Raw genomic sequence first — 14,009 nt, 5'->3', positions numbered from 1 at the left:
ATATTGTTATTATAATTATTATTTCTATTTTCTCAACCCTCTACCTAAATCCAAAGGTGGGCATAGTCTATATTTTGCAATACTCTCTTGATCCTAACTACACTATTACTTTTGAAAAAAATCAATTTGGATAATTGTATTTTTTCAATTTCCAAGAAAATATTAGTTGTATTATCAATTCTCAAATGAATTACTTTATATGTTTTAATAAATAAAATGTATTTATTGAAGTGTGAACAAATTTAGTTAATTTATTTAGAAATATACTTACAAAAAACTTAAACTGCTTTCATTCATAATCTAAGAAATTAGCACATGAAAAAGAAACTGCACAATCCACGACTATCTTCTGTTTGTCGTTTAGCAAATCCAAGAGCAAGACACATTGCTCAGATTTTAAACACAGTATCATTCTCTTATTTGAACAATTATTTCAAGAAAAAATTATGATTTCACATTCATAAATTCCTTTCAAACTTCATATACCTTACAATTCCTTCCACCTTCCAATTCCTTTCAATAATAGAATATTATATTTAACTAATAAAAATAATAATAGTGTCAAACTATCATATTCCTTTATATACACATTGTGTTTTTGATTGATTGTTTATATATATATATATATATATTTTTTTTTAAAATTTTAAATTGAATTTAATAATTTTTGAAATTATAAAAGAGAAAGAGATCAAAACAAAGTTACATATTGAATATTTATTTTATAAATTTTAATTATATAAAATCAATCCATATTTAATAAAAACTACAAATGCTAGTAGTTTAAAGTTATAACCAGTTTAGGCAAAAAAGGCTTCTTGCACTTTCTATATTCGAATCTGACGCTTGAATAATTTATTTCGAAAAAGAAAAACTTTTTACAAATTCTGTTTGTATGAATCTGGCTTTGTTTTGGTTCTTCGTTCATGCAAGAACCAAAGGTATTCATCCACCTGTTGCATCTGTATGTACACAACTAAAAGAAAGAGAAAGAAAAAGAAAATCCACCTGCTCAATTGATCTTTTCTTTTACTATTTTCATTCAAAGCTCAAACTCAGTAAATTACAGAGTGACTTGCAGACACAAAATGGAAGATAAAAAAGTGTACAATTTATTTGCTTTATCTATTCTTCTAATCTTTTTAATGACTGAATGAGAGAGGAAAGGATGATGAACAAACACTTCCCTTCTGAAAAGGAGATCATATATTCTTCATACAAACAACCAAGTAAATGTGCACCTAATTTTATCTTTCTTTTTCAAAATGTTTAATTATGCACTTTAGGATAAGGATGACAGAGCTAGCACTAACTGTAGAAGTATCTGATAACCCACTTCTTCTACTACACCTTTTCTTTCTATCTAATCCTTTACTACCTAACTACTATACTGAAAATTTCTGGTCTCTACTCTCACAACAATATTTCATCTTTTTCAAGGGTCCTCAGTCACCTTTGGAGAACAATATGCAACAGCCTCTGCAACTGTGAGGAAGATCTTGTCCTCGCCCAGTGTGTTTGCAAAATTGGATGCGTAAAGCTTGTCTGTCACTGCTGGACCAGGATTTGCCAGAACAAGCTTGCATAAAAGGAAGAAGAACTTACGGTAAGATGCTATGCTAGTTACATAATATATCATATTCTAATCACTCATGCATATATATTATGTGCATCTCATTCTTGGGCAGAAGTTAATTAGTTACCTCAACTCCTCTCTTTTCAAGACTTCTGTGTAACTCTTCGAAGGATTGGATGCCACTTGTATCGATATCAGTGACGGCTGCATCATGAACACGAAAGTTAATTAATATACAAAATTAACAAGACGAAAATGAAGCTTTTACTCCGGGAATATTGTAAGGTATAACATAATTAGGATTAAAATAAAGACTCTCACGTGACAATTCAAGTATCAAAAACTGGATTTTTGTGCGGTAGTCTCCTTTCACTTTTTCTTCTTCATCCATCAGCCATCTTATTGTCCTGCAAAAGAGTATATTAAGCGACATGAATACGCTAATTGAAACACAGTTTCATAAAATTACGGTATAATCCTCTTTTAAATCAACCCTCGCTCCTTTCCACCGGATTTATACCTCATTGTAATTACGCAAATTTTATTGTACCTTGAAAAAAATTAAAGGTTTTTGGTAAGATATATTGGATAGAGACTGGGTATTTTCTCATGAATAACAACCGTTCGTATTTTTACATCCACATGTAAATTTTCTCGTATTGTACGTAATGATGTTCCCTATGTTTTGAATCACATATCCGTTCTTAATCCTTAGGCATTTAGATTACTGTCAAAACGCTTTTTCAATTAAATTAGTGTACAGATTGGATTGTTTCACTTCAGTTTATTCAAAGGAGTACAGTATAAAACAATTTCTCATTGTAAACGAATAAACAAGGTCTTTACCTTTCTTTGACATAGTTGGAGTTGGAAAAATATATTGCAGAATCAACTCTTACAATCAGTACACCTGGAACCTTACTAGCTTCTGGATATTGTTGGATGTTTCTATAGACAGTAGTCCTAGGAATCTTCCCCAGAATTGCTGTTCGGGGTCTTGTTACTTGTAGTAGAATCTTTGCAAAGGATATAGAGACCTGCCATAGAATGTAGCAATTAACATACGAAATAAACAAGATTAGTCAGAGATTACTTTGACCTTATATAGAGCATAAGATAACAAAGCATTGATTATAGCACTTACAGCAATTAGAAGTCCTATCTCAACTGAGACAAAAACAACCCCAAAGAATGCACCCATGCAAGCGACAAAGTCAAATTTATCTATCTTCCAAATCAAAATTGCTGCCTCATAGTCTATAAGGTTGATGACAGCAGAGATGATGATGGCAGAAAGAATGGCATTTGGAGTATACTTAAAAAGCGGAGTGATGAATTCCAGGGTTAAGAACACAACTACTGACATCACAATATTAGAGACTGCTGTTTGGCAACCAGCCATGAAATTTACAGCTGACCGAGAGAAAGAACCTGCAGGTACCAAGAGTATAGATCAGAAGAGGCTAAAAAACTTTATAAATCACTAGACCACAAAATAATTATAGTCCCAAATTCTCTTTATGCACAGGTAGACATTAAACTCTATAGACGTAGATCCAACTTTATCTGCCTAGTATTTTGTTTTTCCCATTTTTGCTTGATATTTCATAGCTAAAAGTAGATATTTATGACACAAGACCACTTGTTATATATTCCTTAAACTTGCAATTTTGATGACAAGAAATAGTTAGATTCATAAACCTTGTCTACGAGCTTACCAGTTGCCACATAACAGGAAGTCATCGAACCGACAACATTCATTGCTCCTAGTGCAACCATTTCTTTGTTTCCATCCAGTTGATAGTCCTTCATAGATGCAAATGTTCTTCCAATTGCCGAGGCTTCCTAGCAATCAAAATGTAATGGTTTAATTAGAAACTACAGGAGTAAAATGGACGGATACTCTTCAAGAGAGGTATTGGTGTCAAAGCTACTCACAGTCAATGCTATCATGCCTGCCACGATGCCAATTTTAAAACCTTTTCCAAGGTTTTCCCCTGTTAAATAAAGATCTTTAACTGATGATGGATTGATTCCTTTTTCTATTTTTCTCACCTTCACATATCAATAGACAAAAACTTCAGTTTTGCTGTAACTAATATTATGTCACTCTTGCCATCAGTTGGTCCTAAAATACGCTATCAGTCTTTTGACGAGAATAAACATATACTTACAATTTCTACTCCTTGCTTATCTGCACGGGTTATGAATACAAAAAAAGTGGACAAAATAACGGATATCAACGGAGCAATTGCTGGCAGCCAGAATAATCTCCTGTTTTTCTTTCCCTGATGCAATAATATGAAAGAATGATAAAACAATTTACGAAATCCTAACGATTAATTAGGGAATAATAGCAAAATGCATGAAGGGGTGGTATAATGTCTTACAATGTATTTGGCGACCAGAAGAAAACCCAAAAAGCTAGCTCCGATGACTATAGTTTGCCAGTTCCACTGCAAGATAAGTGTTATCAATTATTAGTCAATTTTGTGTTCAACATACACACACCAGTGACACCAACAGTTGGCAATTTTAAATTTAGGCACGGACTTGTTCAGATCAGGACTCCTGGTAATTAATAATTAGCATGTATATTGAGAGAGAGAAGGAGAGTATACTCCATGATGGGCTGTATTGAATACTGAATGCATCACAGAGATAATATCAGTTTTCGTTGTGAACATTTTAGTTTTAATGCCAAGGAAACCCTTGAGCTGTTGAAGGGAAATTGTGATAGCAGCACCCCCCATAAAACCGACAATAGCAGCATGGGATAGGAAGTCAATCAAGAATCCTAACCTGATTGAAAAAAATAAATAAATAATGCAACCGTAAGATTATATGGTGTGATATAAAACATTGTAACATTCGTGTAACTGGTAGCAGTTGCACAAGACATAAACTTCAGTGGTTGAAATGTCTAAATGCAAAATCCATATATTGGGCGGTAGTGTTGTCATACCTAAGAATACCAAGCGTTGCTTGAGTAATTCCAGCAAAAAAAGTGGCTGTAAAAGCAAGTCGCTGATATTCTGCCGCATTTTTAGTAGGATCAATCTCATTACTAAGTAAGGTCCCCAACAAGAGAGAAACCACTGCTACAGGTCCTATAGCAATATCACGAGAGCTACCCATGACAGCATAGATCAATGGTGGAACAAAACTCGAGTCTGTAAACGAGTAGAAAGAACAAAATGCAAAAGGATCAGTCTAACGTGCAAAGAAAAAAATTGAGCTATTGGTGAGAGGCAAGTAGAGTCTTACACAGTCCATACTGTGGAGGCAAATGTGCAAGCCTGGAGTATCCAATATCCTGTTTTTCAGCCAAGCATTAGAAGTTAGAACCTTAAAAAATGGGGCATGCAACATGAATTATTCTCGTAGCTTCAAAAATTGAAATACACTGTAAAGCAAACTTAAGTACCTGAGGAATGCAAAGACTCGCAATAGTGAGACCAGATATTAAATCCCCTCTAAATTTTTTAAGGTTGTAACTTCTTCCCCACTTAAGTATTGGGAATATGGCCTCAATGCCGAGGATGAACTTCCTTGATTTAGATTGATCTTTGAAGGGTCTTAGAGGATCATCAGAAAAGAAAGTTTCTTTAATGGTGGCTTGGAATTCCTTGAAGAGGTTCTGTCTTGGAGGAATTGCCACTTTGTAGACTCGTGGTGCCTGACCATGTGAAGAAGACGACATACTTCTCAGATCGACCTCTTTAGTATCAAGATTTTGATCAGCAGGAGGACCCATTGAAGTCATCAACCGGGACCTTCAGTCTGTAATACAGGGAAAAGTCATAACCAGAAATACTGGAAAAAAACAAGGACTTCGAGGAGTGTGATTAGCAATCACAAAATATACCATGTTGCTTAAAATTCTAATATATAGTCCAATAATGAAGATAATGAGGCACGTAATATGGAATTTTAGATGTTGATTTATGATTGATAGTTCCTACTTAGTATGAGAAAATTCTGAAATGTTTACCAACCTGAATAGAGGAGGAGGGGATACTTGATAGAAGATTTGAGTGGTCACTGGTTCAAGCTGCAATGCCTTCTTAAGCAGGTAAGCTTTGGATTACAACCTCAAAGACTTCATCTTTCAGGTCAATGTTCTCAAGCTGGGAATGGAAAACAAGACCTTATAATGTGTGAACCGGATCGAATACATGTCAAAATCATGCATTAAAATGCTTAATTTTCAATCCTGACCAAACTACCCTGAAATTAATTCACCCAAGTCAGAAAGTCTTATAGCAAGTATATCTGTCGTAACGTCAGAAGAATGGCGGGGAATACGATAAGTATTGTTTAGGGAGCAAACTTAGTACATCTAGAATTCAATAAATTACATTACAATATGCAATTTCTAGGTGCTTTTTTAAAACTCACGAAGTCAATAAAGCTTAAATAAGAAAAAGACAAAGAAGTTAAACATGTCAATGGCAACCATCAATTGGAAGTACTAGTTCCTGGAGTGGAATTGTGAGCCGATTTATTATGTCAAATCTCAAGACTAATTTGATCGAAAGAAAGATTTCGCAGATTTTATGATGACTACCGAGATGTCTAATGTAAGCTAAAGAAAATCAGAGACTACAGTTCTCATTAAGGAAGAGTGATGGCAAAATTTTGTATCCAATTAACAGTACAAGTAAATGGTCTTTGTATGCACCTCTTCACAAGCACGAGCACGTGCACCTCTTCACAAGCACGAGAACGAGCACGAGCACCTCTTCACAAGCACGAGCACGAGCATGAGTGAACTCACGCACCAGTCCCTCTCACTTACAAAACAATACATACAAAAAATTCTCAATTATCATCTTTTCTAATTCCTGAATAATACAAAACACGTAACTCCCAGACAAGATTAGAAAGGAATCAAATTCTTAAACCTGAACAAAAATTCAAAAAACCATAAAGTCATTCCAAACGGAAATAAACAACATTCAAAAAGTCCAAAGTCCAAACCGTGTTTTGACTGTCCAACAGAGTCACAATAATTGAATCTCCATGAATAACTTACTAATGTGAAGATCAATATATAATAATTACCACATCCTTATCAGATTAAATGCAGATCCATAATTTACATCCATGGAATGCATTCTACAAATACCAATAGATAATAGCATAAGTTCTCATCAACGTAGCGCCGCAGAATTTACTGAATTTCACTTTATATGGCAGCAGGGTAAAACTGTAAAGAACATGACAGCATAATTCATTCCGAACTAGACAACCAAAATGTGGACTTTTCCCAAGTCCCAGCCCTTTATGATTTATGAACCACCAAGTGCTTATTCGAAAATCGTTTGGAGAATAGTCTAAAATAGACTCCCAACATTCCTAGGCTTCTAATGCAAGCCATTGCCAGTGGAGGATTCCTCTTACACTAACACCAAAAGTATTCTTTTTTCTTCACAAACTCACTTTAACCCTTCCCATGTCAGAATTCGTGTAAAGCACAAAAAAATATACAAAGGCAGAATGACCTACAACACACGGAAGTGGGGAAAAAAAGAGAAAACGAACAGACAAATTTATACATGCTATATATATTTATAAATATATGATGATATTAATACCCAGAAATTAAAAGAGTAAACTGAACAGGTTGGGCTTCCACTCCCCACGTACCATTACCATCGGTTTTCCTTCTCACATGTCTCTCTGAAAAGACTCCACTTCTACTTTTGATCGTAAAAGCCAGAGCAGAAAAAGTGACAAACGCAGCAGGGTTTGGGAACGGAGCAGTTACATTAAACCAGGCACAGTCAGCGAATAGTTTGTCCTTAAACATGTGTTACAAAAGAACTTTGTTAATAAATTTATTTAAGGAAAACAAATAACCCCAATTACTGTCCAGGTTCGATGAATCATTTGGGTTCTGTTCCAGGTTTTAATTCTTGAATCTGAACCTACAATAAGGTCTGGTTAACAATCGTGAACCGCGGAGGACAAACCCTATTTGGTCGCCCATGAAAAATGTGTATCCAATTGTCCGACAGCAAGAGAAATTAGAAAAGAAGATCCCCAAATAAAAAATAAAAAGGTTAAAGCTAGCTAATGTCCCCACGATACCTTTCCAAGGTTTATAAAGTTTATTTTAATATGGAGTACAATTATTATTAATACTTGCATGATAACATTGCGTTTATTGTTGAAGTCTCATTTTATATTTCTAAAATAAAAAATAAAAAATATTAAAATTTGACACTCCAAAACAAAGAAGATGCAGTAGTAATCACTCTATTAAAAATGTTGTAACGTGCAACTTTGGTAGTGTGATTGAAAAGTTAGAGAGGGATAGAAAACGTAGGCTAGCTTATGTTTTTTTTTATAGTTTATTTAGCAAATGAAAAGTGAGTGGGAGAATGGTGTTTTTGCGATGCTTGGGCTTGGCGAGGGACCCACGCTTATGTAATATGGTTTGAAGTTTGATGAAGGACGACATAGCGTCTACATTCAAAGTCCGCATGTGGGGATGCTACTGCGGGCCTTTCAATATTCAAAGTTTGAGCATGCACCTTTTTAACTTTCACTCCGCTGATATAAATAAAATTTAAACATTTGTCTTACTTTTTACTTTTACAATTAAAGAAATTGCTATCATATTTAATGGATCCATTCTACTCAACTCTTCAATTAGAATCTTTTGTATCATTACGTTGTCTTACTATATTATTTTATTTATTTATTTGGATTTTTATCTCTAAGATAACTCTTAGGTTTTGTAAGCTCATAGGCATTACATGATGGAATTAACAAAAGGCTTATTTTTCTATCTTCAAATTCACCATAATCTCATTGGCCTACGTGTGAGGCTGGTGGCATGTTAGGTCATATGTCTGACCCGATAGTTGGTCATTTATGGCATGTTAGGAGATATGCCTAATCCGATAGTTGGTCATTTATTGTCGTTTCTTGACCTATGAGGGAGTACAAGTCAAGAGATCTCAATCAATTAGCCTTAACTACTCAATTAAGACAGGATCATGACCATAAAACGGAGGAGTTGGAATTCAGTCTATATATACCAGTTTATGCTCTAAAAAAAGGATCATCTAATACACAACATATGAAGTACTCTCAACTCATATTTTATCCTAATACTCCTATACTCATTATATTTTGTACTCTTACTGACTTGAGCGTCGGAGTGTCATAGCAGGAGAAACCCCCTCATTCCCGAAGGTTGAATCACTAGAATATTATAAGTTATTATTTTTATTTTATAAATTATTAATATTGTTTCTTTGTGTCATCGTAAAATGTAATAAGGTGCTTTTATGAATAATGAATTTAATTTTTTATATACCTTAATATAGATGAAAACTTATGTTTTTATCTAATTCTGAGGTATTGTGTCCTATTGGAGTTAGCAAATCAAAATTGTAAATTTTGTATAAAATGTTGATATGTTTATTTTTTTTTATCAGCAAAGAATGAAATTAAATTAAGAGGGATACAAAAGGGGTATCCTAACCCTTTTACATAAACCAAATCACATTAAGAATCACCAAGAATAAAGAGATGAACAAACACCCAAGAAGCAATAGATAGATAAAGTTTGTTGCATAAGCTATACATCCTATTCCACCTAGCACCGTGCTCGTATTGGAATGCTATAAGCACTGCAAACTGCAGCTACAAAACCATCAAAATACACCAAAATATTGGTTATCTCCACCACCTCATTGACATTCCTTCTACCCAGCTTGTAGTGGCACGATTGTAGCACTTATCACAAAATTAATCACTTCAATGCAGCAACTTCCATTCGCTCCTTTTTGGACTTTGGCTTCCCCCTCTTTGCTCCTTTTAAGCTCACTTTTATCAGAAACCAACTTCCTACTTGCCAGGGTCCATCTCGCACTTAGATTGGTTGGAGTTTACAACTTCGACTTACATCCCCCACCATGTCTAAATCCCCACCACAACCTCTACTGCTACCATCCACATGTGAGACCACTAGTTGATAAGTAAACACACTTAGGGATTTCCACAACAACCAAAAAAACCACATAAAAAACACAGTTTTTGTTTCCTGCAAAAAGAACCCTGAACCAACATACACCCTGCCTCTATTGGTCTGTTATAAGACACATCAAAACAGAATCCTCCATCATGTCCTTATCATTCTTTTTGACTCTCTTGCATACAAGCACATATGTCCTTTCCATCTTGCACCAGCTGCAGGCCGTGACAAACCCACCAACACCTCCAACCAACTATAAATCCAGTATAGGCCGTAGTCTTAAAACTCTTGGAATCTGGGAGTCCTGATTATAACTTCTAATGCAAAACATTGAATTAAGAATCCAATCTACGAAAGAATAAGTAAAGGAATGCACCTTGTGCTTCATCCAAAGCCAGGATTTGAGTTGAGCCTTCTGAAACACCTCTTCCGCATCTACTAGCCCTTTTTTGAATACAATCAGGTTCCTTTGGTCCCAGATACACCTAATAACAGATGCCCAAACACCTTTCCATACCAGGTTTTGCTTCTTGCTAGCATTGCTCAGATAAAAACTCATAAAGTGTAGATTTAAATCATTATGTTGAACAAAAGAGATACCTATCCATTTGAAGCACAAGGACAATACCCATTGTGCGTATTTACACTCCAAGAAGATATGTTGACAAGACTTCTCCTTAAGCTGACACATTGCACATAACGTAGATTCCATCATCACCCCTCTCCTACTCAAACTCACCCTTGTTGGGATTCTATCCAGCAGCACTCTCCAAGCTGTCACAATCACATTTGGGAATGCCTTAGTCTTCCAAAGGAAATTAAACACATCGGATTGGGTTCCACGAGACTGCTTGGCAAGGCACTCATAAGCAGAATTCACAAAAAAAAGGTCTGGTTCTTCCTTCCCCCACACCTGCACATCCACATCATTCCTTCTCATTAGTGCCCCTGATAGCAGTGTAAAGAGGTCTGCTTCCAGTGATGATTCCCACTCAAACCTGGCATGCCTCCATGTCAGCCTCCATCTCCAATCCGAATTAATCCACACACCAACTTCACCCACTGTTTGCCCCTGGTTTAAGGATAGGGAGAACAATCTAGGAAACAAGTATTTGAGATCAGAGCTCCCAACCCACACCTCTTCCCAAAACTTTACTTTGTCTCCACACCCTAGTTTCCAACTTAGTTCTTCTTGAAACCATCCTTTTCCTCCTCCCTCCTTGCACACTTTATAGAGATCTTTCCACCACCAAGAGTGGAGTTTGACTAGTGAATGGACGCTTCCAGGCTCCAACCCATACTTTGAGTCCAATAACTCCTTCCACCTTCCTTCCTCTTGAGAGATACAATGCCATCTCCGTTTAGCTAGGAGAGCATGGTTTAACTTTCGTATTTCTCTTAAACCCAATACTCCCTCCTCTTTAGGTTTGCACACATCTTCCCAACTAACCCAGCAAATTGGCTTGCTTTCTTTCCCCCAACCCCATAAGAATCTCCTTTGGATAGAGGTAATCCTCTTACAGACTGAGTCAGGGGCTTTGAAAAGGGAGAGATAATACAGAAGTATAGCAGATATGACAGAGTTGATAAGACAAATTCTCCCTGCCATGGATAAAAATCTTCCTTTCCACACACTGAGCTTCGCTTTTAACTTGTTAACGACCGGATCCCAAAACTACTTCTTCCTGGGGTTACCTCCCACTTCAAGGCCCATATATTTAAACGGTACTCCCATTTGTTTGCAGTTCAACGTCTTTGTATAACATGCTACATCACTACTTTGAACATTGATGCCTGCAAGCTTTGACTTATGGAAGTTGATCTTCAACCCTGAGGCTAATTCAAACCCCCTTAGGATGACCTTCAAGGTTACCACGTTGTTGAAGGAGTCTTCACATAGAAAAATAGTGTCATCCGCAAACTGGAGGATGCACAACTCAATCTCCTTCCTTCCAAACTTGAGACCCATCAGTAAAGTGGTTTTGCTAGCACTTCTAACTATCCCAGCAAGGCCTTCAACTACAACTAGGAAAAGGAAGGGTGCAAGTGGGTCTCCTTGCCTTAACCCTCTAGTCGGCTTGAATTCCTCCGTAGGGCTCCCATTGACTAACACAGACACAGTGGCGGATTCCAGACATCCTCTAATCCATGCGATCCAGAGGTTGTGAAACCCCATCCTGGATATCATATCATATAAGAACGCCCATCTAACCGAGTCATATGCTTTTTCGAAGTCCACTTTTAGGCACAACCCTCTTCTCCCACTTCTCCTTAAATCCTCAACAACTTCATTGGCCATAAGAACACTGTCTAAGATCCCTCTTCCTTTCACAAAGGCTGATTGGCATTCATCTATCAAAGAGGGCAACACCTTCTTCATTCTACTAGCTAAAACCTTCGAAATAATCTTGTACATAGCTCCAACTAATGAGATGGGTCTATATTGCTCGAGCTTGGACGAGTCCCACACTGCCACACTGCATCCCTAATCTCTTTCTCAGAGAAAGATGCTAGGAGACCCTCGTCGTTATCAGTCGAAGATAGCGACTTGAATTCAACTTCATCCAGTCTTACCCCTAAATCTTTCGTTGCTTTGAATCTAGCTTCGAAAAACTTCTTTGCTTTTGAACGGACAGTGCTTGGTTCCTCACACCAATGGTCCCCCACCTGGACGCCCTTCACTTCGTTTCTAAGCCTTCTCCACCTCAAGGAGGAATGAAAGAACTTAGTACAGGAATCACCATTCTTGAACCAGTTAGCTCTCGCATTCTGACTTCTATAAAAAATTAAGCCTTTTAAACTTTTCATTTTGAAACAATCTCGTATTTCTTTGGCAAAAATTAAGAGAATATTACTTTAAACAAGAGAAATAATATTTTTAATATGAACATACGGAAATATATTAAGGAATGTAGGTTTTTATATAAGAAATCATGTTTGTGTGATTCAGTGTTATTAATATTTTATTTATTTTCTATTTAAAAATATTAAGAACTATTTTAGTTAGTGAAATGGTATTATGGTAGTAACTTATAAAGCTCTTATATTTCTTATTATGTTGATTAAAAAAATTTAAGTATTAATTAAATAATTAAATGTAGGGATATCGTGTGCGGAAGCGTGATAATTTCAACCAAAGATTATGAGAAATTAAAGTAACAAGTAAAGTGAGAATGATACCAGAATTTTTAGGTGGAAAACCCCTTTAAATAGAGGTAAAAAACCACTGGCGACAGAGCCAAAACTTCCACTATAATGGTACTGTGAGTACAAAGAATTCCTATCAGGCTAATGATAAATAGCTCCAAAACAAATTCTCTCTATATGGGTTAAACACTTACACCCAAGAGCAGAAATAGAGAGTATAGGAAAAGAGAGAGGAAACAAGTGCGTGTTGCTGTTTGTTATGTTGTTACATTGCTTGAAGGAAGCCACTATATATAGTGGTTCTAGGAGACAACAATAATAAATACAATTAATGGTAATTAAGGTCACATTGATTGCAATTAATTGTGGTAATTAACCTCCCATTGATTGCAATTGATTGTGACAATTAACCTCCCATTGATTGCGATTGATTGTGGCAATTAACCTCCCTTTAATAACAATTAATTATCAACGGTAAGTAACCTCCCATTTATACCAAGATAACGGTAAAGGTGAGTCATAACCCACAAATCTCCACCTTGACTTGCCTTTGACTGGAACACTCTCTTGCCATGAAGCCTTGATTAAGTATGGATAATACCAGCTAAGTTCAGGCAATGATCGAACTTAGCCAATGGAAGTGGCTTGGTCAACATGTCTGTAGGATTTTCGACCGTATGAATTTTTTCAACAATTATATTTCCTGTATCAACAATGTCTCAGATAAAATGGTGTTTAATTTCAATGTGCTTGGTCCTTGAGTGATACTTGTTGTTCCTGGTTAAGTGGACAACACTCTGACTATCACAAAACATAACAAGAACATCTTGTTGAAAAACCAAGTTCATTTACCAAGCCTCAAAGCCATATAGCCTCTTTCATACCTTCTGTAGCAGCGATATATTCTGCTTCAGTGGTGGACAAAACCGCAATGGCTTGAAGTGAAGAATACCAACTGATAGCAGACCCACATAGAGTAAAGATGTAAGCTGAAAGTGACCTTCTCCGATCTAAATCACCACCATAGTCAGCATCAACATAGCCAACTGCTCCTCCGGGATCGACTCTATGTTGATCAAATACCAAACTAAGATCTGGAGAACCTTTCAGATAACGAAGTATCCATTTAACGGCTTCCCAGTGTGCCTTGTCTGGATTATGCATGAACCTGCTAACAATGCTAACAACATAAGCTAAATAAGGTCTAGTACATACCATAGCATACATGAAACTTCCAATTGCATTCGAATACGGGACATGTGACATGCGTCTTTTGTCCTCGTCTGATTTTGA

The 14,009-nt window shown here is 36.2% G+C and overlaps 1 protein-coding gene and 1 long non-coding RNA gene across 3 annotated transcripts; one reads left to right on the top strand and one right to left on the bottom strand.

The window, feature by feature from the left end:
* Window positions 1-1,009: 1,009 nt before the first annotated feature.
* Window positions 1,010-7,600, bottom strand: LOC137820867 (sulfate transporter 1.3). Of its 2 annotated transcripts, none has more exons than XM_068625161.2 (16): window positions 7,229-7,600; window positions 6,261-6,372; window positions 5,575-5,806; window positions 5,004-5,359; window positions 4,844-4,892; window positions 4,542-4,749; window positions 4,198-4,378; window positions 3,967-4,032; window positions 3,751-3,864; window positions 3,515-3,631; window positions 3,295-3,421; window positions 2,721-3,007; window positions 2,423-2,613; window positions 1,898-1,983; window positions 1,704-1,780; window positions 1,010-1,579 (listed from the first exon to the last, which is right to left on the bottom strand). In XM_068625161.2, the coding sequence occupies exons 4-16, from the start codon at window positions 5,340-5,342 to the stop codon at window positions 1,436-1,438; spliced, it is 1,986 nt and encodes a 661-aa protein (XP_068481262.1). In that variant the 5' UTR covers window positions 5,343-5,359; window positions 5,575-5,806; window positions 6,261-6,372; window positions 7,229-7,600; the 3' UTR covers window positions 1,010-1,435. The 2 variants fall into 2 exon arrangements, with proteins under 2 accessions (XP_068481262.1, XP_068481263.1); XM_068625162.2 differs by having other exon boundaries at window positions 5,575-5,706; window positions 7,229-7,366.
* LOC137820868 (uncharacterized) lies at window positions 1,467-3,758 on the top strand. The gene is made up of 2 exons (XR_011082709.2): window positions 1,467-1,606; window positions 3,312-3,758. It is a non-coding gene; the product is annotated as an uncharacterized LOC137820868 (long non-coding RNA).
* Window positions 7,601-14,009: the final 6,409 nt, after the last annotated feature.

This window comes from Phaseolus vulgaris, chromosome 9, assembly GCF_051622355.1.
Source record: "Phaseolus vulgaris cultivar YP4 chromosome 9, ASM5162235v1, whole genome shotgun sequence".
Lineage (NCBI taxonomy): Eukaryota > Viridiplantae > Streptophyta > Magnoliopsida > Fabales > Fabaceae > Phaseolus > Phaseolus vulgaris.
This window is presented reverse-complemented; position numbering and strand designations above follow the sequence as displayed.

Bases quoted from the DNA above. Each gene is read 5' to 3' on its own strand.
- LOC137820867 (XM_068625161.2), bottom strand. From the start codon at position 5,342: ATGACTTCAATGGGTCCTCCTGCTGATCAAAATCTTGATACTAAAGAG. The intron at 3,008-3,294 runs GTAAGCTCGTAG...TGGTACCTGCAG, and splicing joins TTCCTGTTATGTGGCAACTG to GTTCTTTCTCTCGGTCAGCT. The intron at 1,781-1,897 runs GTGAGAGTCTTT...TTCATGATGCAG, and splicing joins TTTGATACTTGAATTGTCAC to CCGTCACTGATATCGATACA.